Here is a 25,950-nt window from a genome sequence, read left to right on the forward strand (position 1 = left end):
GAAATCTGGATGCCACACCAGTCTTCTTTGGTCGACTCACCCACCCTCAACTTCCAATCAGCTGGAGTCCTGGAGACCCTGCTCACCCTGCTAGAGCCCACCCACCTCCCAACAGAAACGCAGTGGTCTCTGCAGCTGCTGGGAGCTCCCTGGCAGACATGAGACCTGGGGCTCCCTCCCCCCCTGCCCCCCGCAACTGTAACAGGAACACACTTAGAAACCACCTCACAGATCACTTAAATGGGATAAACCAGCAAACTGCTCACATAGGGTCTGGCTTTTGCTAAGTGGCCAATAAGTGAACTGTCACTTTCATGATTAAAAGCTCACTGATATCACTTCCCCACCAAGTTCCAGGATAAGGCCAGACTCCTTAGAGCAGTGGTTCTCAACCTTCCTAATGCTGCGACCCTTTAATACAGTTCCTCATGTTGTGGTGACCCCCAACCATAACATTATTTTCGTTGCTACTTCATAACTGTAATTTTGCTAGTTATGAATCGTAATGTAAATATCTGATATGCAGGATGTATTTTCATTGTTACAAATTGAACATAATTAAAGCATAGTGATTAATCACAAAAACAATATGTAATTACATATGTGTTTTCCGATGGTCTTAGGCGACCCCTGTGAAAGGGTCATCCGACCCCCAAAGGGGTTGCGACCCACAGGTTGAGAACCGCTGCCCTAGCGCAAAAAGACCCCTGGCCTCTGGCCCTACCTCTTCCTGCCTCAATTCCCACCCTCACCGCCATCCTTCCCTCTACTTGGGGTTTTTTAAACACCTTACAGATTGTTGCCTCTGCTTTGCCTCCACTTGGAAAAGTCCACGTCGTCCTCCTTCTGGCTCCTGCGTCAGCCCCTGAAGGGCTGCTCTAGGCTGTGACAGTCCCCTCTGGGCCCTGCACATACCTTCTCCACTGTGCAATCCCAACCTAACGGATTTACTTGCCCATCCCCTTCCCTGGGCCCTAACCAGTCAGGGAGATTTGTTCACAGTCGGCCTACATTCTGCAGTCAATTTAGGGATCGCTTACTCAGTGAAGACTGTCCCAGAGAGCCTGGTCTCCAGACTGTACTTCAGAAGAGGACATATTTTTATTTCTGCCCCGGGCTCTTTGCCAAGGTGACCATGAAATAAATCTCTTGGGATCTTAAAATGCAGATTCGGTTCAGCAGGCCTGCGGCCCAACCTTGTGATTCTGCATTTCAGACAGAAATCCAGGGAGTGCGACGTCACAGGTCCCTGGGCCACTGAGAAGCAAGCCTCACTCCTATACTTTCCTGAGCTCAAGCCTTGCTCATCCATGGCCCTCAGCTCAAACGTCACCTCAGACGGGCTTTCCCGACACCTTAATCCCACCTAGAGTCGGTCTCCTCCTCATGACTTCGTGCACACGGTGCAGACATTTCCCCAACTAGACTGGAGCCCCCAAGGAGAGGGGCTACTGGTCCCCTGCTGGTGCTGGATAAGCCTCTCAGTTGAAGAAAAGGCCATGAGCACCACACCCACATTTCCTCCTATGACAATGGTTCTCAACCTGTGGGTTGCGACCCCTTTGGCGGTCGAACGACCCTTTCACAGGGGTCGCCTAAAACCATCCTGCATATCAGATATTTACATTACGATTCATAACAGTAGCAACATTACAGTTACGAAGGAGCAACAAAAATAATGTTATGGTTGGGTCACAACATGAGGAGCTGTATTTAAAGGGCCAGAAGGTGAGAACCACTGTCCTATGAGTTTCTGGCACAAAGTCCCAGGGTGGGGGTGCTCATTCTCCTGACAGAAGAGGAAAGAGGACGCCAAGGAGGGTACAGGCAACATCCTGTCACACTGGAGATTCTGAGAACTTACCGCACACCAGTTCCCACAGTCCCGTCCGTCTCAGCCGGACTCAACTTTAGAGCAGATCACTTGGGAAGGCCCACCTAGGCTGCCCCTTCCAGGAGACCTGCTGGCTGCCCCCCATCCCAACCCTGCAACGAACACGCCAGTCACTGCCGAGAGCTGCCACCAGCTCAAGCAACTTCCACCTCACCACCTCTGCTGCAGTCAAAACCGGGAGCAGGTGACAGGGCAGGGAGATGAAACATCCTGGGGCACAGCTCCTGAATGGGGCTCACATCCCACGCAGACCCCCCCACCTCTGGAAGGGCCGGTCCGACATCCGGCGGGTCCTACACCTCTTCCCAGCCGCACCAGCGCTCGGCAGGTTCCTTGTCCCCCATCCTGACGGCATGTGCCACTGCTCACCTCCACACAACCTAGAGCTGAGGCCCCGAAGCCCCGCCCCTGGGCCTCCATGACCCCCCCTCGCCGGGTGTCAGGTGTTAGGTGGGAAAGCGCTCCCCAGCCCACCCAGCTCGGCCTCTCCACCTTCACCTCCACCAAGGCTCTGGTGGAGCTGGCGCCCCTGACATAGTCATGCAGGTTGATTTTCAATATTCCTTTTATTCCATCATAACAGCCTACCCAATCCTTACTATCCCCCTGAAGTACCCGCCTGTGCCCCAGGTCACCGCTCCTCCAGCCACGTCCATTCTGAAGAGTGGGTGGCCTCTCTCTCTAGGAGGCACCTCGGTTCCTGGCTCAAGGGGCCTGGGGCCTGGGAAAAGCGCCTCGTCCTGTGGTCCTGGGAGAAGGCTCAGCAACACCCAGTCCCCTTTTCACTGCAACAAGGCCGGGCGCTGCTTGTCTGGACTGCGCGGCTCAGAGGTCAGGCTGAAGCGTCATCGTCCTTGGCAGGTTGCTTGGTGATGGCTCTCACTTTGCACCATAACAAGAAGAAACAAAAAATGAAAGCATTCCAACTAGTAATTCCTCAGACGACAACAAAATTAAAGGCAAAAATCAACATGATTTGGCAGAAGTTTTTAAAATTTTAAATTAAAAAAAGAAAAAACATTCACACAGAAGAGATTTAACTTGTCTGCTTTGAAGAAATATATTAAAGAAAGTGGAAAGTTAAAAAAATATCAAACCCCAAATAAGGATAAAAATAGATGTATCCTCTGTAAAAATCTGGGCAAATCTACTGAATCATTCCTATCTATTCAGTATTCAGAGCGTGAGGTGAAATATCCGAGTATAAAAAGTTAAAAAAAAAAAAAAAAACAGCAAAAAATTCAAGACACTGCCCCTGTGCTGAGCGGGGCGGTGGCGCGCTCGGGCTCCGGCCGCTGGAAGCCACAGTGTGTCTGGTCCCTGCTGCCTCCTGCCCTCCGAGCTTTAAAGGTCCTCCCTGGTCCTGCTGGGCTTTGTGGCGTGCTCTTCTATGAACTTGCTCAAGTGCTCCAGGTCTCTGTTTCCATCCTCAAACTTAATCGGGTTCTTTTTGTCCCCACTGGGCGCGAAGTAGATGGTGGGGAAGCCCTCGACCTTGTATCGGTCGTTGGTGATGTCGTTGGCGGTGGCGTCCATCTTGGCGACGACCAGGTTCTTGTGGCCCTTGTACTTCTTGCCCAGGGCGGTGTACACGGGCTCCAGCTGCTTGCAGTGCCCGCACCAGGGTGCGTAGAACTCGATGAGGACGTCCTTCTTGGGGTCCATCACGATGGAGTCGAAGGTCTTGCCCACCACGACCTTGACGGGCCCCTTGTTGTTCTTGGGCACAGGTTGGGATTTGATAACCGGCTTCAGTTTTCCTGCCGAGGAAAGAAAGCAGGGGAGGGACGTGAGCGATGAAAAGGCCCCGGCTCTGCCTGGATTGGGTAGGGCCTTGCCTCCAACAGTCCATCCTTCAGTTTCCTGGTCTCCTCAAATCTTCTACTTCCCCAGTCCCTGCAAAGGCCAGGGAGGGGGCAGGTGGTCCCACCCAGGGCTCTGGGGCCACTGGGTCCTGTCTAGGGCGGCTGTCACAAAGGGAGAGCCGGTGCCTGGGGCTGCACAGCCGTGTGGGAAAAGCACTGAGTGGAGCGGCAGACAGGGACCTGGGAGGTCTGCCCATGACAGGCCGGCACTGGGGACTGGGCCATGTGCTCAACCTGACCAGTACAGACATGCATGTAATGCCTCAAAGAAATTCCCACATACACACAACTTTCCACAACCACCAAAAGCCTGTTTTAATTAAGTAAGACTTCTTGACATTTCCAAGACATACCTGCCCTTTTTCCTATTACAAAAAAAAAAAGAAAAGAAAAGAAAAAGAAAGGTGTATCTCCATCTCTATCCTCCCTGAGGCACCCAGGGAACAAGCCAGGTGTGGGCTCAGCACAAGCGATGGGATTGAAGCGTGCCCTCGCCTGGACGCCAGGTGCGCCCGCAGCCACCCAGGCTCACGCAGGGAAGCCCGGCCACACGCAGCCCACCTTTTTTGAAAGCTGTGACGAACTCTCGGAGGGTGTCGGAGTCAAACTCATCGGGCTCCATGGCAAACTTCCGCCCACCCTCGTCCAGGATGGCGGCGTTGACGTCCTCCCCGCTCTCGCTGAGCCCCAGGTCCTTCACCTCCGTGGCAAAGTCGTCCTCGTCGGCCACGGCAAAGGTGTACTCCGGGAAGTCCTGGGCCACCTCCAGCACCTTGCTCCGCCAAAACTGAGTGGCTGAAACAGGACGAAGGACCGTGAGCCTCAGAGATGAAGGTGAAGATTCTGCCCCTTGGATTCTAACAAGGCTTAGGCTTCCATCGGGGAGAAAAGCATTTCTGAAAATGCCACCTCTGTGAACAAGGGACCCTGGTGGAAAGCTCCACCAGCCCAGGAGGCCTGCATAAGCCCCTGCCTGGAGCACAGAAGGACAATGACCTGAAGCCATAAAGTAAACACACTCCCACCCACCAGGGCCTGGTCCCTCACCCGCTCTGTAGTCAAAGCTGAAGTCCACGCTGTAGTAGACGACCACCAGAGGGCGGCGCGTGTACCGCTTGGCGTCGTTGGAGGGCTTGCGGTGACCCACCAGGGGCAAGGTGTGTTTCAGCACGAAGTCCTTGACGGCAGAGCCCTCTGTGGCGCCCTGCAAAAAGTGAGGACAGGTGAGGGTCGGCCTGACAAAAGTGGGGCTCACCTGACACTCCCACCTTTTGCTGCCACTGTTAATGAGTACAGATGGGACGGAGCACGGGAAGAGGGGGTCACTGAAGGTGAGATGCTCTGGGCTCACTCAAGCACACCCCAGTAATTCCCTTTCTCCAGTGAACCTTGAGAGAGCTTGTGGGGCCACCGCAGAGGCCCCCGCCCAGTCCTCCAGGCCTGCGCTCACTGTGCTGTCAATTAGGAAATGCTGGAGGAAGGCCCGCCTCCGGAGGACAGTTGTTAACACAGCCAACTGAGCAGAGGGTCCGTCTTCCCCGTCTGATCCTCACGACTGCCCTATGAGGACATTTCAGATGACAGGACACAGCATGAGGTGCAGAGAGGCCCAAATGCCCCCAGATGGTGAGTGGCCATGATGGCTTTGTGTTCTGCGTGGAGAAATCCCCCCCTTGCTGCCCACTCCAAAGGACAGCGTGGTCTTGGGCAAGAGCATGGAGCCACAGCTGTGACTGGCCCAGAGATGGAACAGTGTGGAGACTCAGCTCACATTGGCACCCAGGTAACTTCCAGGTAAGAAGGAGCAGTGTGAGGCACTGGCATTTACACAGAACCAGTGATTGGCTGGGCACAGCGGTGGTCGCTTGGGGACACTGAGCCCAGGCTGTCAGAGGTGAAATGACTGCCCTGAGGGACAGGCAGCGTGTCCTGACACAGGGGCTCACACTAACTGGGGATCAGAGCCAGGCACTCAGACACCAGACTCACAGGCACCCCGAGGGTGGGCACAGCCACTTCACGTTATAGATGAAGATACCAAGGGGCAGTGAGGTTAAGCTGCTTGCCGAAGGTTGTACAGCTAGAAGTGATGGATGAACACCACACCTTCCCCCACAGCCTGAGTCCTACCTGGACAGGACAGTCAGGGAGGTGGCCCCATGCAGCCCTGAAGATGGGCAGAACTTTCCAAGTGAGAGGAAGAGCAGGAAGGAGCAGGGGACAAGGCGTCGAGGCTCTGGCCCTAGGGTACCAGGAGGGTGGGAGGAAAGTGCCAAAAAAGCAGTGAGGTGGGTGGCAGGGGGTATCACCCAGAAGGCAACCTCAAGAGTAAAGTGGCAGTGCCCTGGCCAGTGGGGCTCTGCTGGTTGGAGCATCATCCCATGCACTAGAAGCTCAAGGTTCGATTCCCAGTCAGGGAACATACTTAGGTTATGCATTTGGTTCCCAGTCGGGGTATGTATGGGAGGCAACCAATTGATGTTTCTCTCTCAGTTCAATGTTTCTCTCTCCATCCCCTTCTCTAAAATCAATTGGGGGGAAAAAAAAAAAAGCCCTAGCTGGTTTTGCTCAGCGGATAGCGCATCGGCTTGTGGACGGAAGGGTTTGGGGTTCAATTCCGGTGAAGAGCACATGCCCAAGGTTGCGGACTCGATCCCCAGTAGGGGGCGTGCAGGAGGCAGCCAATCAATGATTGTCTCTCATCATTGATGTTTCTATCTCTCTCTCCCTCTCCTTCCTCTCTGAAATCAATAAAAATATATTAAAAAAACACCACCACCTTGATAAAAAAAAGAGAGAGAGAGAGAGAGAGAGAGTAAAGCGGCAGTGACAGCAGGCGAACTTGCCGAGTTGAGCACACACCCTGAGTTGAGCCTCAATGTGAACTCCTTGCAGAGCAAACAGACAAGTTGTCCTCTCTCAGCAGCTCCGGGTGCTGGCTTTATGGCTCGCTTCACCTTATCTGTCCTGCCCTTGTCTTTCCTTTGTCCTGATTTCTAATTCCACTTTTTAAAAACACTCCTTTTCATTATATTGTGTGAATTTTTACAAAGTAGCCTTATGTAACTTTTGGAACGAAGGTGGTATATGAATAATACCAATCCATTTAAAATTGAAAAACGCAGGCAAAAGACAAAAGTCAAGTGGCAGTGCTACATATACCAGACTGGACTGTGAGGCTTAACCCCTCTGAGGTCAAGGGCCTCTTCAGGAACCTGCCAAAAGCTACAGACTCCTTTCCTGGGAACATGGACACCACACAGGCTGTGCCTGACTCCCCGAGGTCACTGCTCCACGGCCATTAGGGCCCCTCTTTGGACGTGAGACTTCCAGAAGAAGCAATGGGAGTCAGAATCAGGGCTGTCTCCAAGGTCATGCTCCCAGTTCGTAAAAAAGACCAGAAGGCATGGCTGCCCCCTGCAGGACACGTCCAGGGGACTAGGTCCCACACCACATCCTCCAGGTCCCAGGGGAGCCCTCAGCCCCAGCCTGGCCCAGGAAGAACACCTGCATTCTCCCTCAGCTGCTTCTAACTGGCGTGGGACCTCGGGTGAGACAGCTCACTTGGCTGCATCCAGTCTCTCTCTAGGAAAGTAAAAGCTTTGGGTTCAAGATCTAAGGTCTCTTCCAGGCCTGAAGACCTGCTCACTGAAGCACTCAGTACGCTGAGCTGGGACCGCCTCCCCTTCTAGAGGTGAATGTCATGTCCTTCAGGAAGATGGGGGTGGGGGTAGCAGTGGAAAGAAAGGCCAACTCCACGAGCCACGCCGCAGTTCCACAGTGAACAGAGGCCTGCCACTGCCCCGCAGCCCTCAGTGCCTGGGGTCCCGGCCTGGAGCAAGACAGACACACAGGCCAGACCCTCAGTGGCAGGCACCTATGGGAGGCTGGTGCCAGGAGGTCTGAGTGGTGTGAGAGGTGGAGCTCTGCCAGGGGCCAGGGCTCCTCACGTGCCGGGTGTGTGAGTGCGGCCTGGGTCCCTCGTGTAACTCCTGACCAGGAACCTTCCTACTGGCTGTGCTCCAGGGCCAGAGCCTTCGGTGGAGGGAAATCTCCATCCTTCAAAACCCCTGCGACGGCGCCACCAGGATCCTCATGCCGATCGCATGCCCAAGGGCTGGCACTTCAGAGGGCCATCGAGGCCTGAGCGCCCTCACCCACCTGGATGTCCATCATGTTGCTCCTGGGCTCGAATTTGGACTGGAATTTCTCAGGCTGCATCATGACCAACTTCCCTGGGGAGACTTTCAAGAACTTTGCAATTTCGGTGCTGAAAGTGTGGTGGAATTTGTAATCTTCTCTCAGGTTGTTAGCTGAAAAATGAACCAAATGATAAATACACAATTCATTAAATTGCTTAAACAATCAAGTTTTAACTCATAACCCTCATCAACCAAAGCAAATGGCCTGGAAATAGTGTAATGACCACCCGAGTTCTTGTGTGGACAGCACCTCAAGCTTTAAGGTTGGATTTTTAAACTTGGTACAGGCCTAATACCTTAAAACCTGTATCTTGGAATTTATAAAAAAAAATTTAACAAACAATGTTCACAGAAAAACTTAGAGCTAATCTGTCAGGTGACCAGTTGACTGCCGTCTCCAATGCTGGGAAGCACATTGGTCACGGAGAGGCAGTCTCGGGAGGTGACGGTGAGCGTCGCACACTGCTGTGCGCACATGGTGAGCTGGCACACGCAGCACCTCCGGGGGCCTAATCTCTCCTCAGTGTGTGGGGGGCTGTTGGTGGGCTGGGGTCCTAAATGTGGTTCCCTAACTATATATATTGCGTTTAAATCTCATCAAACTGACAAGATAAAACCCCGCTGTCTGGATCCTCAAGAACAGGGGCTGGCCAACTTTTTCCAGGAAGGACCAGACAGTGGACACCTGTGCCTTTGTGGGCCACACTGCCACAACCACTTGATTCTGGGCTCAAGTGTGAAAACAGCTAGACAGTGTGTGAACAAGTGAGTGCAGCTGTGTTCCAATAAAACCACAAACCAGGCGAGGCCTGTTTGTCAGCCTTGCCCTCATTCTGGGGTGACCAGACCTCAGTCCCTCTGCTCTCCTGGCTGAGGCACCTAGACCCCCCTCTAAGGCAGCTAGCATATCACAAGACTTGGGGGAGGCAGGGAGGCAGCCTGGAGATGCCATGGCTCTCAGAAGCAGACAAAACCAGATTCAAATCACAATTCTGCAACCTGCTAATGGTGTGACACCACCATTAAGGTGCTCATTATGCACCTGCCCAAACCTCAGTCCATCCTCTGTAGAAACAGGAGTCTACCTTGTAGATCACTGTGAGGATCAGTGAGGCAACCCACCCAGAAGCCATTCGGAGGCTAGCCTCCCACCCTGTTCTAAGCCTCCAGGTGCCCCAGGTATTAACAGTTGGCCAAGGACAAAGAGACACAATTGCCTCAAGAATTTGGTTAGCCACCCCCTTATTCAGACCCTTCTCCCACTGTCCACAGACCGCCTGCATCCCTGGGCTGTCTCGCTCCTCCCATGCAGCCCAGTGCACAGGAATGGGCCAGCATAATAGGCCCAGTGACCCTCTCCTCTGCCTGCAGCCTAACCAGATGGAGCCCGAGAGGCACACGTGTCTGACTAGAAGGGTGGTGCCTGAACTGAACTGGCAGTGTGGGCAGCACCCAGCCCACCCACCACCCAGCCTACTGCCCCAGGCCTGATCACAGACACACCACACCACACCACACTCCTCCTCCCAGCATGTGCACACACACAAATGTGACTTGGGTCTAGGGTTCCCTGTGCAAGTTCCTTCTTGATTACTTACGAGTGGATGACAGGGTTACCTACCCGTGGTCGGCAAACTGCGGCTCGCGAGCCACATGTGGTTCTTTGGCCCCTTGAGTGTGGCTCTTCCTAAGCCTTAGGAGTACCCTAATTAAGTTAATAACAATGTACCTACCTATACAGTTTAAGTTTAAAAAATTGAGCTCTCAAAAGAAATTTCAATCGTTGTACTGTTGATATTTGGCTCTGTTGACTAATGAGTTTGCTGACCACTGACCTAATCAATGAAGACCAAGGAGCATGAGCGGAATTTAGCTCTACGGTAAGGTGTACTACATTAATCTGCATTTGACATGTGCATGACTGTTACAGAAGTCAGCACATTGCAAGCAGTGCATTTAAAAGATGACAATCAGTACTCTAAGTAGAAAAACGAGCTATTTTTGGTGTGAGTGCAATGAGAGGTAGAGGGTACTCAGAAGGAAGTGATGGGGATGGAGGAGATCCCGAGTGTCCCTGAATAAACCGACTTCCATTCACAACCTAAGGGCCATTCTGGATGGCAAGTGCACCTGCCCCGGGCCGGGGCCAGACTTGGGCAGACAACTGTGCCCACCCCCACAAAACACTACTACTGACAGCTGGTCCTAACAATTTCACTTCTCACATTAGCAAGACTAGTACTTACGGGTGCTTATTAGCATCACCAGGCACTCCGTCTACATTATCGCAGTTAACGTAACCACCTTCGAAGTAGAAAAGGTCACCATGGTGGACAGAACACCAGGTGGGTCAGGTCACTGTCTGTGGTCAGTCAAGTGCTAACAATGGACAGAGCCAGGACTCAAACCCAGGTCTGATTCCCTCACTTTCTGGTGAAGGGCCTCCCCTTGCACAGAGGATGGCTTTGGGAAGGGGGTCCTGGAACGCAAGGGAGATAAGACAATGAACTTCACTGTGCTCCCCCCACCCCCTGCGCCCCACTCTTCATGCACAATTAAGGCAACAGAGAACTAACCTCCAAAGCTGACAGCTAAGCCTGTTCCCATAGATGCTATGCAATTCATCAAGCCATCCCCTAAATCGACGCCCAGGGCTGTTATGCAAAGGCAGCAGGCTCCCCGGTGTCTGTCCAGCGCAGAGGGCCACTACTCACCAGCATCCTGGTACAGCTGGTAGGCCGGGTCACTCTCTGCCTTGAAGACTCCAATGATGATGACATCATCTCCATCCTTCAGGAACTCTTGGACCTGCTTCAGGGCCAAAATCTCCTTGGAGGGCGGCCCGGACTGCTCAATCATGTAGTCGACGATCCCTGGGAGCAGAGCACCTGCCTGAGGAGGGGCTGGAGCTCCAGGGCACTGCCCACCGCCCACATCCACCAGGGAGCTTCCCCACCCGACTGAGCTTGGAGAAGGAAGTGGCCCTTACCGTATTTCTCTCTTGGGCCATTGTATTCAAAAGGCTTCCCCTTGCGGAAGATCTTCAGGGTGGGATAGCCAGAGACACCGAACCTCTTGGCCAGGTCTGTTTCTGCGGTGGCATCGACCTTTGCCAGAGGGATTGGGGGAGAGCGCTTGCTCAGCTCCTTGGCGGCCTTCTCGTACTCGGGAGCCAGCTTCTTGCAGTGCCCACACCTGCCAGAGCAAGCCAGTTCGGTCAGGGGCCTGTTCCAGTGTGGACACAGCCTCCCAGTTACACAAGGTGCAAAACCCAGCCTGCGTTCCTGAGCAACTCAGTGAGATCCAGCAGACCTCCAACTGTCTCCGGGCGAGGGTGCTGAGCCAGGCCCCTCAGGAACCAGCTCGACACGGCTTCCTCCCGTGGCACACACACACGCACACACATGCACACACGCACACGCACAGGCACAGACCAGAGCGCAACTATGACATGGAGTAAGATGTGGGAAAGGCCAAGACAATGTCCTAAGAAGGGAGATGTGGGTCAGGTAGGGACACAAGTCAGGGACGGCTTCTTACAGGATGTGACAGTTGAGCTGGGACATGAGGGACGAATAGGAAGTGGACAGGAGCCGAAAAAGGTGGGTGAGGGGAGGGGACACCAAGCAGGAAACCTGTGGGAACCCTGAGGCTCTAGCATGAGAAGGGGACACATGTCGAATGTGCAGTAAGGCTGAGAGTCATCTTCCAAGATTCACTCTGGAACAAACAGCCATTAGCAGAGAAGACAGATTCAACCCTCAGGAGGGAGACAGCAAGGCAGGGATGACAACCTGCGGTAGGTAGAGCGAGGCCACCAGATGCCACCCCCACCTTCATCTCTGTTCTTTCCTCTCTCCCAGCTGGCGAACTTCCATAAACAGCATTCCAGGCCCCCTACCCGAGGTGAAGAGTGTCACGGCTCTCAGTGCCTAGAGCGCCACAAGCTATCAAAGCGCTTTCACACGTGTTCCTCAGAGATGCTCCCTGGCCAGGGTAGGTGTGCGGTGACGAACCTAAGCCTAGGCCAGGTGCTCAGCCATGTGCTCCAGCCTTGAGGAACCCAGGGAGCCCTTTCATGTGGGTCATGTGGGCTTCCCCCATATCCTAGGCTTATGTTCAGCCTCATCATACCCCCCAGGAAAAGACTGTAAAAGGCCACCCCTTTCCGGAACACTTAGCAGCTCCACGTCGCCCTCTGTGCAAGGTGGGGATGCTGCACCCAGGCCATCTCTGCACCCCCGCCACCCCCCGCCCAGTGCTGGCAGGGTACCCAATACAGCACGGGCCTACTGAATCTCTGAGTAACATGAGCAACATTATCTTACCAGGGGGCATAGAACTCCACCAGAATGATGTCGGCATCGTTCACCACTTCATCGAAGTTATCTTTGGTCAGCACAAGTGTGACTTCCGGTGGAGGCGTCCAGTTGGGCTGGGAGATCTCTTTGACCTTGGCAATAATTTCTGAAAGAAACCCAACAAGACTGAGCACAGGCAGACTTCTCGACAGCCCAAGGCCAGCCTGACGAATGAGACTCTATCATCATCTATCCTGATGAATTAGACTACAGTACTAACTGCAAGTGAACGCTGAGACGTCGCCTCCCAGTGCTTGATCACACATGCTGATCAACAGTTTTGGGGGCATCCCCTTAACATGTACACACCTAGCACTAACACATTACAGCATCATAAAACATTGAGGAAAATGGAGAGCAGCGGCTCCCAAATGCTCAGGCTGCACTGGCATCACCTGTTATGAAGGGAACTTTGAGACCCAGTGCAAGTGACTTCCTATCCTCAATGTGGAATCCAGGTCCCACAAAGGGAAGGCACTTGTCTATGACACAGGGCTATTGCATGGCTAAGACCCAAACCTTATCCAGTGGTATTAGCCCCAGGAATGGACAACGGAGCATGGGTGTTTTTTTTAAAGCGACTAAAAGATTCCTAAAGGATACCACAATCTTATTTGTTCATTCATATAATAAAATTCATTTAGTGCCTAATGTGAGCAGGCAGGGATCCACAGGCCTGGTTTAAGAGACCCGCCTGGCTCCCCACACCATGGTTCCCAATGTGCAGCCTGGGCCTGAGGCCTCAGCAACCCCTGGGTGCTCGTAAGAAATGAAAATTACTGCCGAAACCGGTTTGGCTCAGTGGATAGAGCGTCGGCCTGCGGACTGAAAGGTCCCAGGTTCGATTCCGGTCAAGGGCATGTACCTGGGTTGCGGGCACATCCCCAGTAGGAGATGTGCAGGAGGCAGCTGGTCGATGTTTCTCTCTCATCGATGTTTCTAACTCTCTATCCCTCTCCCTTCCTCTCTGTAAAAAATCAATTAAAAAAAAAAAAAAAAGAAATGCAAATTATTAAGCCTGACCTGAAACTTACTGAGGCAGGGAACTCTGGAGATGGGGCTCTGCGTCTGTCTTAAATGACCGCCCCTCCGTTTCAGTGATTCTGATACAAGATGAACGGTGAGAACCATTGCTCTAGGACAGCGATTTTCAACCTCTGTCATCTCATGGCACTAAAATTAATTACTAAAATTCTGCAGTACACCAAAAATATATTTTTTGCTGCTCTGATTAAAAAAAGTTATACTTTTGATTCATTTACACAGGATGGCTATTGTTGTGTTGCCTGTTGTTATACTCTGTCTCTTGTATCATTTCATTTTAAAAAAAATGTTCTGCCCTAGCTGGTTTGGCTCAGTGGATAGTGTCCCAGTTCAATTTGGGTCAAGGGCATGTACCTTGGTTGCAGGCTCAATTCCCGCCCTGATCAGGGCACATGCGGGAGGCAACTAATTGATGTGTCTCTCTCACATAGATGTTTCTCTGTCTCTATCCCTCCCTTCCACTCTCTGAAAAAATCAATGGGAAAAATATCCTTGGGTGAGGATTAACAAAACAAAAAATTTTCAATTAATCTTATGTCATTTCTTTGACACATGTACCCCAGATCTTGTTTCATGGTCTGAAATTGGAAGATACCCCTCCCACCCAAGGACAAGTTTATTCTGATCTTGGCTAGCTCAAATATCCAGAAAGGATCACTCCCAGAAGCTGGTGCTCTGAGGGGTCACTCACAGTCCTCCCAACTTGTCTTCCTTCCCTATTTTTTTTTTTTTTTAATATTTTTCTTGATTTCAGAGAGGAAGGGAGAGGTAGAGATAGAAACATCAATGATGAGAATCACTGATTGGCTGCCTCCTGCACACACCCTACTGGGGATTGAGCTCACAACCCAGGCATGTGCCCTTGACCGGAATTGAACCTAGGACCCTTCAGTTCACAGGCTGACGCTCTATCCACTGAGTCAAACCAGCTAGGGCTTGTCTTCCTTTGTATTACTCAAAATCTCCTCCCCGGCTTGGTACCACTCAGTACTACTCACCGTCCTGGGTCCTGGAACCCTCGTAGTCGACAGCCTGCCCCTTCTTGAGGATCTTGATGGTGGGGTAGCCGCTCACATCAAACCTGCTGGCCAGCGCTGACTCTGAGGTCGCATCAATCTTAGCGACAGGAATGGGAGGGTCGTTCTCCTTCAAGGTACTGGCAATTTTTTCATACTCTGGAGCAAACTGCTTACAATGTCCACACCTAAGAAGGTTTGGGGAAAGATGAGCAAGTTGATTGTACCCCTGGAGGCTTAACTCCAGAAATGCACACAAAAATGGGGCATCAGGGTGGGGAAAATCTGCAGTCAAGAGGAGACACACAAAATATCATGGGAAGGCCAAGCTGGCTGGAAGTCAAACATCAATTTTCAGCTTCGAGCTCTGCTTTGGGCACAGACTTTCAATGTCTCTGAACCCTATATTTTCATAAGTTTCTCAAAATTTGGCCCAGAGACCCCTTGCATGGGGCCTATGAGGTAAAACTCTTTTTTTAAAAAAATATATATATATATTATTGATTTTTTACAGAGAGGAAGGGAGAGGAATAGTTAGAAACATCGATGAGAGAGAAACATCGACCAGCTGCCTCCTGCACACCTCCTACTGGGGATGTGCCTGCAACCAAGGTAGATGCCCTTGACTGGAATTGAACCTGGGACCCTTCAGTCCGCAGGCCGATGCTCTATCCACTGAGCCAAACCAGTTTGGCTAAAACTCTTTACATAAACATTTTTTGTCTTTTTCACTCATTCTCTCAGACGAATATAGTGAATTTTCCAGAAGCTACACTGACTGACAATGGTGTTAGCATATGGATGTTAACATGTAATGAGTTACTGTTACTTAAAAATGAGTAATTTTTATTTATTTATTTTTAAATATATATATTTTTAATATATTTTATTGATTTTTTACAGAGAGGAAGGGAGAGAGATAGTTAGAAACATCGATCAGCTGCCTCCTGCACACCTCCTACTGGAGATGTGCCCACAACCAAGGTACATGCCCTTGACCGGAATCGAACCTGAGACCTTTCAGTCCGCAGGCTGATGCTCCATCCACTGAGCCAAACTGGTTACAGCTATTTATTTATTTTAAAATATATTTTTATTAACTTTTAGAGAGAGAGGAAGGGAAGGGGTAGAGAGATAGAAACATCAATGAGAGAGAAATATCCTGCGTGCCTCCCACTGGTGATCCAGCCTACAACCTGGGCATGTGTCCTGACTGGGAATCGAACCCTGCCCTCTTGGGTTCTTGGGTCTATGCTCAACCACTGAGCCACACCAGCTGGGTAAAATGAGTAACTTTTAAATTTCTGTTTTAATTCCTAATATGGTAAATACTAGTAGCCCGGTGCACGAAATTCGTACACATTAAAAGGGAATTAATTGCCCTGATTTGGTTCAGCGGATAGAGCGTTGGCCTGCGGACTCAAGGGTCCCAGGTTTGATTCCGGTCAAGGGCATGTACCTTGGTTGTGGGCACATCCCCAGTGGGGAGTGTGCAGGAGGCAGCTGATTGATGTTTCTCTTTCATCGATATTTCTAACTCCCTATTCTTCTCCCTTCCTCTCTGTAAAAAATCAATAAAATATATTTTTTTTAAAAAGGGAATTAATTAGCAGAGATATTTTAATATTGCTATTTGCCCTTTCTCTATAATAGAAGTGTGAGAGATGAAAAGAAATTAGTAAAATGTATATAAAAATAATATATAAATTTATTAATAAATAAACAGTAACAAAAGGATATAACAACAGAGGCACGATATAAAAACGACAAAACATGATATAAAAACAACAAAAAGCCCTGACCAGTTTGGCTCAGTGGATAGAGCGTCGGCCTGCAGACTCAAGGGTCCCAGGTTCGATTCCGGTCAAGGACATGTACCTTGGTTGCGGGCACATCCCCAGTGGGGAGTGTGCAGGAGGCAGCTGATCGATGTTTCTCTCTCATCGATGTTTCTAACTCTCTATCCCTCTCCCTTTCTCTCTGTAAAAAATCAATAAAATATATTTAAAAAAAAACAAAAAAACACACAAAACATATGAAAACAACAAAAACATGATATAAAAACAAGTGATGCAAACAATGACCGATAAAGTGATTAAACTTATTCTAATATCTCCCTCTACACCACAATAAGAGTGAAAACACTTTCAGAGTGCTTGACTAATTTCCCTTGTGATGAAGTATTTAAAACTTTAACTGTAACATCACATGCTCTTCAAACTTGAGAGAAAGCAACATATAACTGACCATGTGCAAAAATGGGTTCAGGTAGGAATATGCCTACTTTGTCTAGAGTTTGTCCTTGTGATTTATTAATAGTCATCGCAAATGCTGGCATCATGGGAAACTGTCGTCGAATCAATTTAAATGGGAGGCCAGTGTCAGATGGGGACAAATTAATTCTTGGAATCAGAACAACCTCTCCCTCTACAGATCCTGTTAATACTTCAGCTTCGATAATGTTAGGTTGTAATCTTTTGATAATAAATCTGGTACCATTACAAAGGCCCCATTTACTATTGAGATTTCTCAAAAGCATGACAATTGCACCCACTTTCAATTTTAATTTATGACACGGCATTCCCCAAGGAGTAATACTATTAAGAAATTCGATGGGAAAATTTTCCTTTTCAGCATCATCTGTGGAATCAATGGAACCATCAAATATGTATGAAAATCTCCATCGAGTATATCCAAATTTTCATTTAATTTTTGAACATGCTCATTTTTTGGACAAAGAATTGCACGTTTAGATATATTTTTAATATTATCTATAGCAGTGGTTCTCAACCTTTGGCTGCACATTAGAATCACCTGGGAATCTTTTTAAAATCCTGATTCCTGGGCCTCATCCTCCGGAAATTATTTCTTTGTTATGGGGTGGGGCCGCAACATTAGTATCAAAGAAACAGAATTTCTAGAGGATGAGGCCCAGAAATCAGGATTTTAAAAAGATTCCCAGGTGATTCTAATGTGCAGCCAAGGTTGAGAACCACTGATCTATAGATATAGTATTTCCAAAGGTAGCTTCAATTATAGATCCATTACAAATCATTTCATTCTAAGCTCTGCTCCTAGGGCGGGTTCCTGCCTGAAACCTTGCCCTCCAGGAAACAGCTGGGGGAGGGCGCAGCCATTTCCAAGACGACCCCTGCAGGACTGACTTCCTTCCGGCTGGTCGCACTTCTGGCCGTAATGTTACACCCAGGGTTTTTATATAAGTAGATGATAAACATAACCCACATGAAAGCTATTTGGGGTCCTCACATTTTAAGTGTTAAGGGATTCATTCCCTGGCTGGGTGGGTCAGCTGGGTAGACCATCATCCTGAAAAACCAAGGTTGCCTGTGGGTTTAATTCCCAGTCAGGGCACATGATTCACTTACTTATGCATTCAACAAGTGAATGCATAAATAAGTGAAACAACAAATCAACGTGTTTTTTCTCTCTCTCAAATCAATAAATAAAAATTTTAAAAATTAGTTTGAGGACTGCTGATCTATAAAATAGGAATAAAACCTCATAGACCTGTTCATAGGATTGTTGAAATTTTTTACACAAAATACCTAGTACTATACTCGAACAAAGCACCGGACACATAGGTACATCTTGACTATTATGTTTTCAAGTGAACCAAGGAGGGTGGGTGAAAGAGGAAAGAAGAGATTAGGAGATAACAGAAGAGAGATGGGGGAATACAAGATGGGTAACTTGTATCACTGTGAGGGTGAAAGACAGGAAAGGGAGCGGGCGCCTTCTCTGCCTTCCCAGGGGCTGCGTCAGGCCTACACACGGGAGCCAGCCTGACCACGGGCAGGACGAGGGAGGTGGCCTTGAGATGGGTCAGATGTCTGTCACCAACACAGGTTTCCATATCATCAGAGTTTGTTAAACACCCACCCCTCCTGCCTTCCCTGGCTGTAACTATCAGAGGACAGGTTCATATTTGAAACTGCTGGGGACCACACTCTGTAAGGGCTGGCTCATGGGATGTGCGGTGCAAATTGGCAGAATTCGGAGGTCCAGGTGATCCTGAGCCAAGGGCTGGCGTTCCTGCACCCAGCCACTCCCGCCCTGCCAGGGTCAAGCATGGGAGCAGAGGAACCTCGCATCCACCCCGAAGGAACCAGAATGTGGGTCCTTACCATGGAGCGTAGAACTCCAGCAGCACCGTGTCTTTGTCAGCCACAAAGTTATCAAAGTTTACGTCAGTTAGGACTAAGACACCATTTTCTTCCTTAACTTCCAAGTCATCTTCCTCCTCTTCCTCCTCCTCCTCCTCCTCATCTTCCTCCTCAATGGCCTCTTCTTTATTAGAATCTGAGCAGGAAATATCCAGAATGGTTAGAAAACTGGTGACTTTCCCTCCTTAAAAATTTTCCTAGAACCCCAAATCCTTCAAAATGTGTAGTGAGTCTGGAATAGTCTCTGGGAACCCCCAGCAGATGGGGTGGTGACATCAGGACTTTCCACCCCAGAAATTCTGCTTTAAGTTTGCATACTGGGTGGCCATTTAAGATTTAATTTAAAGGGAGGCCATGGTTAAATAAGATGTCTGAAAACCAGACCTAGAATTTAAAGTCTAAATACCCCCGCCCTGGCCGGTTTTGCTCAGTGGATAGAGCATCGGCTTGCGGACTGAAAGGTCCCAGGTTCGATTCCGGTCAAGGGCATGTACCTTAGTTGCGGGCACATACCCAGTGGGGAGTGTGCAGGAGGCAGCTGATCGATGTTTCTCTCTCATCGATGTTTCTAACTCTCTATCCCTCTCCCTTTCTCTCTGTAAAAAATCAATAAAATATATTAAAAAAAAAAAAAGTCTAAATACCCCAGCAGGATCACCCCCCTCCCCAGAGGTGGCACCCCCTGCTCTGCATGCCTCCTGCTTGAATACAGAGACCCCAACATCAGCCCCCTCCTGCTCTGTACTGAGCTCTAACTCACAATCCCTCAGCAACGCTCCTACAGTCTCTCTAGCCCATGGCTCCTCTGCACAGCCCATGCTCTGCGTTTTAGGAACACCTTGTTTTATGGTTCCCTCTAGTTTGTGCTCCAGGGTATTAACTTTCACCGACGTGCTTCCAGCCTAGAAGCAAACCTCCCTTCCCAGAACACAGAATCCAAGTACACCTCATTATCAAGGTTGTTAATTTTTTGCCAAACTACAGATACAAGGCATTGTGGGACCACAGTTATTATTCAGGTTCTCCAGCTTCAGTCACATCAGCAAGTGCACTTGAAGCAAGCACGAGGACTTCATTAACTCCGAAGCCAGAACACTTCAAGGGGCCAATTATTGGTGTTTGGAGATGCTTCCCAGGAGATAAACCAAGATGGACAGTTTCCAAGTTTGGGGCCGAGGATGAGATCAAAGCATGAAAACCTACCCTTGGGATCCTGGAACTCCTGGGACTTACAGAGTCTGATCCCCGTCCCTAACTAATCCCCCCAACTACTCCAGGGCTGGCCCTGCAGCTGCTCAGGCGAGCCAGGGCACTGGTCTGGGTGGGGTGGGCAGCTTTGTCCATTACTGTTAAAATTTACCAATCTGCAAACTAATTACAAAAAGCAAGCCAGTTGGGATGTTGAATACACAATACAATATACAGATGATGCATTATAGAATCGTACACCTGACCCTGTATCATTTTGTTAACCAATGTCACCCTAATTCAATAAAAAGCAAACCAAAACCACCCCCCACCCTGCCAGCCACTTTCCACAATTGTGCCTTTAAACACCTTACTGCTTTTTCCTGACTTCCACATTCCTTTGTCAGGAGAGGGAGAAATAGCTCTAAAATCCCCCCCAAAAAACCCCCACCAATTTGAAAATACAAACCAACCAGACTCCCCTGTTTCTTGGGACAAGTTCCCTCCCCGGCCCTCAGTTTTCCTCCTAGCCCACACCTTGCACTCTGGACCACAGTTCTGCAACAACCCTTCCTCTGGCCACCTTATCACCTCCCTCCTCCATGGCAGGAACTCTGTGGGGTGGACAGACCTGCAGGGGCTCCAGGCCCCCAGCACTGTCATCAGGCAGCACCAAGAAGAACAGGCTTCCTGGATGTGAAGGGGGCCAGAACACAGGGGAAGACATCTTTTGCAAGTCCTACCCAAAATGACCTGCAGCGGGGGACTTGACACGGGGTGTTCGGCTTCAGCTGGGGTGCCTCCCTAGGAGGCACCACACATCCTGGCCAGGATGGCCTGCTGTGGGCAGGGAGGTAGGGCTTGTGGGCCGTGCATATACACTCACTGCCTGGCTGCTCTGCCCAGTCAGATCTACTTGCAGAATCAAATTTACTTGCAGGCAAATGGAAAGACGGGAGGAGGGTTGAAAGAAAGCACTGGGGAGCCTGGTCTGCTCTTCAAGCTAGGAAATACACTAAGGGAGAAAGAGGGACTTGGCAATCTGCTCAACACACAGGGATAAGGTGAATTTTACCAAAAGGAAAAGCAAAGATGCCTCCTTCCCTATGCTGGGCCCGACGTGGTCTGTGAGCACTAGAGATGGGGCTCTCGTGATTAAATGGGTACCCACGAGTTACCGTGGGCCAGAGCTAAGAGTGAACGCCTTTCTTGAATTTAAAAATGTTTTCCACTCCTCCCCATCTCACAGACAAAGGACTGATTCCCCTGCAATCTGAGAAGGTGCTGGCTCTATATTCCCACCAACTAGAAACCCACACTTCCCCGCAAAGAAAACACCTACTTTTTAGTGGGGAGACCACTCTTCATTGGGCTTCACTCTTAAGCCCAATGGATAAAAATATACCCAAAGCCTCTGGCACCTTCTGGAAGCGTGCCATCCTCAGCCTGGGGCCGATGCAGCCTCTCACATAGCCTCAATAGTGCTGAGCCCAGGTGGTAAAATGGGGCCCTCCTCTAACCAGGTCACTGCAGTACCTGTCCACTCCCACCAGTACATGTGGTGATAAGAATGGATCCCTGCCCGGCCTGGACGCTAGCAGCTCCTTGCAGAATGTCCTCATCAACTTTCTTAGCTCATCACTTCCAATCCCCACTACAGATGTCCCTGTAACAGTTGGATAAACTCTGCCATTAGGTCAATACTGAATGGTTTATATTAAACATGGACAAGAGAAACTTGTTACCAGATGTAACATTCTAGCTGATATGGTTGACAGGACTGTGCTGAGCTCTTAAACATTCTCTCATCCCTTGAGGGAAACACATTCCCTGCACTCACGGACAAGAAACTGAGGCACAGAGAGCCTAGGTCACCTGCCCGAGGATCACAAAGCTACTCAGTGATGGCTCCTGACCACTCCACTACTGCACTATATTGTCATACGTATTAGATTTTCTTCTCAACACGCCCAAAGGTTTACGATTACTTCTCAGGAATGAAAAGAGAGAGGCAGCTGAAGAGTTCTTTAATGCTAGTGATTTTCCACTTAAAATCTAAACCCATCCCAAATAAAAGCAGGCATCAAAATATCTTCATTCTGTTCACTGGAAAGACGTGACGAGTAGAAGTGACGTCTAATTTGAGACATGAGCCGCAACCTGAGGCTTAAGTCATCAGAGCTCAAGCTCTATTAGTGACCGTATTTGGGGGGGGGGGGGGGGGCATCTAGAACCCAGACACCACTGTGCTGTTTGAATCTAAAATGTAAGAAAGGCACACAAAACTGGAAACCCTGCAGCCTTGGAATATCTGGGGAGGGGAAAGTGTGGCCCCAAAATAAATCCACAGGACAAGTTACCTGTGAAAGTGAAGGGCAGGGATCCCCACAGGGTGGGCAAGAGTCCAGATAAGGGCTCGAAGCTCCACTCCACCCCAGAGGATGCCCTGGGAAACCTGCCTCGGCCGTGACAACTCCAGAGTTCCCTGGCTCACCCCAAAGGCAACTGCTTCCCCGGCCTCCACTGCCTTAGTGACCGGTGCCCAAATGACAAACGGACTGGTTATTAGTAGCCCTTGGTGTCCAGGCCATTTGCTTTTTAGCTACATTCCAAAAAGTACCCTCCAGCCCCACAGGTCCTCAAACTTGGACGTACCTCCCAAAGTTTATTCTATGAGTCCATGAAGAGTGTGTCTAGAATGCAGATCACAGCCCTCACCCCAACTTCTGCTTTGGTATATTTTGGGACTCTGTATTTAAATAAGCACCAGGTGGTTTGGATAAGGGTCCCAGGTCACACTTGTAAGGCCACGCTGCTAGATAGGTCCTTTCGGCAGGTGTTTTTCACTAGGTGCTGGCTTTTACTTCCTTTTCTATTTGGGTAAAGATTCTTGATTCAGTGACCCCAGAGAAGTTACTCAATCTGTTTGAAAGAGTACAAAGTTCACACTTCCTTACACACTCATCTTAGAAAAGGGGCTTATTTATATTGGAACGAACTCACTAGGAAAAGAAAAAAAACTAGTCGTGGGGAGAAAGACAAGAGAGGGAGAAAGCTGAGACCCGTAACAGGACGCCCTGTTCTCTCCGAGTAGCTTCCTTTCCTTGCAGTGTGCTACTTGTCAAAGTTCTTCTTAGTCATGTGTTCTGAGCTCGCTGATTTCAAAGCAAAATGCAGGACCCATGACTAGTAACTGTCGACCGATCGTTCCTGCGAGAGAAGGTGCTCCATGGGCACGGGGCACGGGCCACAGGCCTCAGCCTTGACTCCCAGACCCAGCGCGGTGATTGGCACATAGTATGTGCTGAACAAATCTTCGCTGAGGGACTGGCATCTCCGGGTTTAAAAAGATGCAAACCAAGCTATCCATTTCTCCCACCAACCAGAACCCTCAGGTCACTTATTTCCAAATGTAAAGACATTTTTAAAAAGTAAGATGCTTGCTGCCCACGACTCCTCTGGGCTCCCACTTGGGCCTTCACGCCCCGGCCTTCTCTGAATCCTGATTGGAAACATTGGCCCCTTCTCCTACACTCCCTGGGCGTGTTCGCCTGGACATTTTAAGCAATTCTCAAACTTCCCTTCACGGGAGCATGGACCTGAGGAAAGTCTGGGCGGAATCGGGACGAAGAAACCAATTGCAAAGAAGGCACTTTGCACCCCTCCGGTCCAAGCCTTGGCGGCAGCCCCCGACCCCGTCCCCGTCCCCGCGCTGCCATCCCGGGGTCTATGCGATGCGGGCCACCCGCAACCGGTCCCTTAAACTCCAGAATGTCAGCGCCGGCGTCAGTCTTGGAGGGGCCCCCGCGCGGAACCCGCCGGCCCCGGGTCGCACCCACCCCCGCGCCGCGCGAGGCGCTCTTCAGCCCGCAGGCCCGGCTCACCTGCGTCCGGCCCCCCGGCGCTCGCCACGGCCAGCAGTTGCGCCAGCGCCAGGAGCAGGACCAGCAGGCAGGCTTTCCGGAGCTTCATCACGGCGGCGTGAGCGCGGGCTCCCAGCACTGGCAGCAGCTGAGCGATCCCGAACCCGGGGCTCTGGCCTGGCGGGCGGAACGCGAGGGTCGAAAAGAAGCTGCCCCCTCCCCTCTCACGAAGCCCTCGCAGGAGATTGGCTGGGGGCGAGAGCCGGCCAATCCCAGCCCGATCGGGGGCGCGGGCCGCGGGCGCCTCGCTGCGCGTCCCAGCTCCGGGAACCGCCCTCCACGCCCGCGCTCCTCCCCAGCCTCCTCCGCGCGCCGGGAGGCTCCTGCGTTTAAAGCTCTGAGCCCTAACGTGAGGTGCCCCCTTCCGATTGGCTGCGCCGGAGCCACCAATCAGCAGCTGCCACTCGGTTTGCCGGGAGCGCACAGGCTTAGAGAGGGAGCGGGGGAGAACAAAGGCGGCCGGCAGGCGCCTGAGGGGCGTGGCCGTACTACGCATCGTGGCACGATTGGGCGTCGGTGAGGTGGGCGGGGCCTGTATGTGCAGGGCGGGGCGGAGCTCCGGAGGGCTGTTGTGCTTCTCAGGAAGAACACGTGTCCTTAGAAGAGCGGTCAGCGCAAAGGCTGTCTGCTGAACCTGCAGCGGTCCCCGGAGACCTGGGATCTGTTCGGCGGAGGGGTCCGAACCAGTCTGTTGATGGGAAGAAGAAACGAGACACCCGAGTCGGCCTCATGCTCCTGGTCTTCTCGTGTTTTTTCTTCTTGAGCAAATAAAAGCTTGCATTTCTTTTCCTGGGCTTGGAGAAGGGATGAGCAGGTTTCTTTAATGCCCGAGTTTTAGTATGCCTGTAGAGTTATAGTAGACAAGGAGAATAAATAAAACACAAGAGTGCAAGAGTATTTTTCTGTGTATACAGATTATTAAGTGAGGAAGAAAGAGAGCCGGCCTCTCACAGGCTTAAATAATTAGAGTTTTTTTGGTTTGTTTTGTTAATTCTCACCCAAGAATATTTTTTCCATTGATTTTTTTTTTTTTTAGAGAAAGTGGAAGGGAGGGAGGGAGGAGAGAGTGAGAGAGAGAGAGAGAAACATCGACCTATGGAAATCGAACCCAAGACCCTCCTGTGCCAGGGCCGATGTTCTAACCACTGAGAACGCTGGCCAGGACAACAATTAGAGTTTTTAAATGTAATATATTCTTTTTAAAAATATATTTAATTGATTTTTTACAGAGAGGAAGGGAGAGGGATAGAGAGTTAGAAACATTGATGAGAGAGAAACATCATTCAGCTGCCTCTTGCACACTCCCCACTGGGGATGTGCCCGCAACCAAGGTACATGCCCTTGACCAGAATCGAACCTGGGACCCTTCAGTCTGCAGGCCAACAACCATTTAGGGCTAAATTTAATATAGTCTTATTAGCTCCTGTGAACCTGATGGTTCCCCATTATTTTTGTAGGGCAGAAAGACCTCAACACCAGAGTATACACTAAGTGATTTATTAGAATGCTATGAATGTAGAATGTAAAACAGTTAAACATCTTTTTTTTAACCTTCACCCAAAGACATGCTTATTGATATTAGAGAGAAGGGGAGGAGGAAGAGAGAGAGAAACATTGATCGGTTGCTTCCCATACTATCAGGGGGTCAAACCCAAAACCTGTGTATGTGACTTGACCAAGAAACAAACCCAGGCCCGCACCAGACAATGCTCCAACCAACTGAGCTACACTGGCCAGGGCACAAAACAGTAATGACAAAGCAGGGGAAAAACAACTTCATAGTGGGGAGGTCTGGTAGACATGACCTTCATTAAGTGATCAACATGAACATCATCACTTGTGAAACAAGCAAATCATGTGCTACCCAATAAGATACAATGAGAACACAGCATTGCTTTTTCAGCTGAAAAATAAGTAACCTGAGCCAAATAATGAAGGCACATATTGGGGGACATGCTACAAAATAACTGCCTCGTGTCCTTGAAAAGTATCAAGGTCCTGACAGCCCAAGGCTGTCTGTTTTTCTAGAAACTTACTGAGGGCTGAAGCCAGCATGCTGCAAAACCTACACTTTTAAAACTACCTGCCAAGTCCCCAGTGCTTCATCCGGGTCTGAGTCCCAAGATACAACAGGTGACAGTTAGTGTCTAATAAAGACTGTCAACTTCACAGACCAGAGAAAACTCAACTCCAACACATCTTAAACATTAAGGAAATGTTACTGACTCACATGACTGTACAGTCCAGGGATAGTATAAGTTCACGTATAGCTC

General features: G+C 50.1%; 1 protein-coding gene across 1 annotated transcript; it reads right to left on the reverse strand.

Annotated features, from left to right (window-relative positions):
- Window positions 1-2,441: 2,441 nt before the first annotated feature.
- On the reverse strand, window positions 2,442-23,989 carry PDIA4 (protein disulfide isomerase family A member 4). Its single transcript, XM_059712102.1, has 10 exons — window positions 23,639-23,989; window positions 18,528-18,702; window positions 14,365-14,570; window positions 12,290-12,428; window positions 10,951-11,156; window positions 10,676-10,834; window positions 7,921-8,072; window positions 4,807-4,963; window positions 4,321-4,554; window positions 2,442-3,654 (listed from the first exon to the last, which is right to left on the reverse strand). The coding sequence occupies exons 1-10, from the start codon at window positions 23,724-23,726 to the stop codon at window positions 3,239-3,241; spliced, it is 1,932 nt and encodes a 643-aa protein (XP_059568085.1). The 5' UTR covers window positions 23,727-23,989; the 3' UTR covers window positions 2,442-3,238.
- Window positions 23,990-25,950: the final 1,961 nt, after the last annotated feature.

The sequence above is a fragment of the Myotis daubentonii genome, chromosome 10 (assembly GCF_963259705.1).
Source record: "Myotis daubentonii chromosome 10, mMyoDau2.1, whole genome shotgun sequence".
NCBI classification, from domain to species: Eukaryota; Metazoa; Chordata; class Mammalia; order Chiroptera; family Vespertilionidae; genus Myotis; species Myotis daubentonii.

Bases quoted from the DNA above. Each gene is read 5' to 3' on its own strand.
- PDIA4 (XM_059712102.1), bottom strand. From the start codon at position 23,726: ATGAAGCTCCGGAAAGCCTGCCTGCTGGTCCTGCTCCTGGCGCTGGCG. The intron at 11,157-12,289 runs GTAAGATAATGT...TTGCTCTGGCAG, and splicing joins GTGGAGTTCTATGCCCCCTG to GTGTGGGCACTGCAAGAAGC. The intron at 8,073-10,675 runs GTGAGTAGTGGC...TTCATTTTTCAG, and splicing joins CCAGCTGTACCAGGATGCTG to CTAACAACCTGAGAGAAGAT.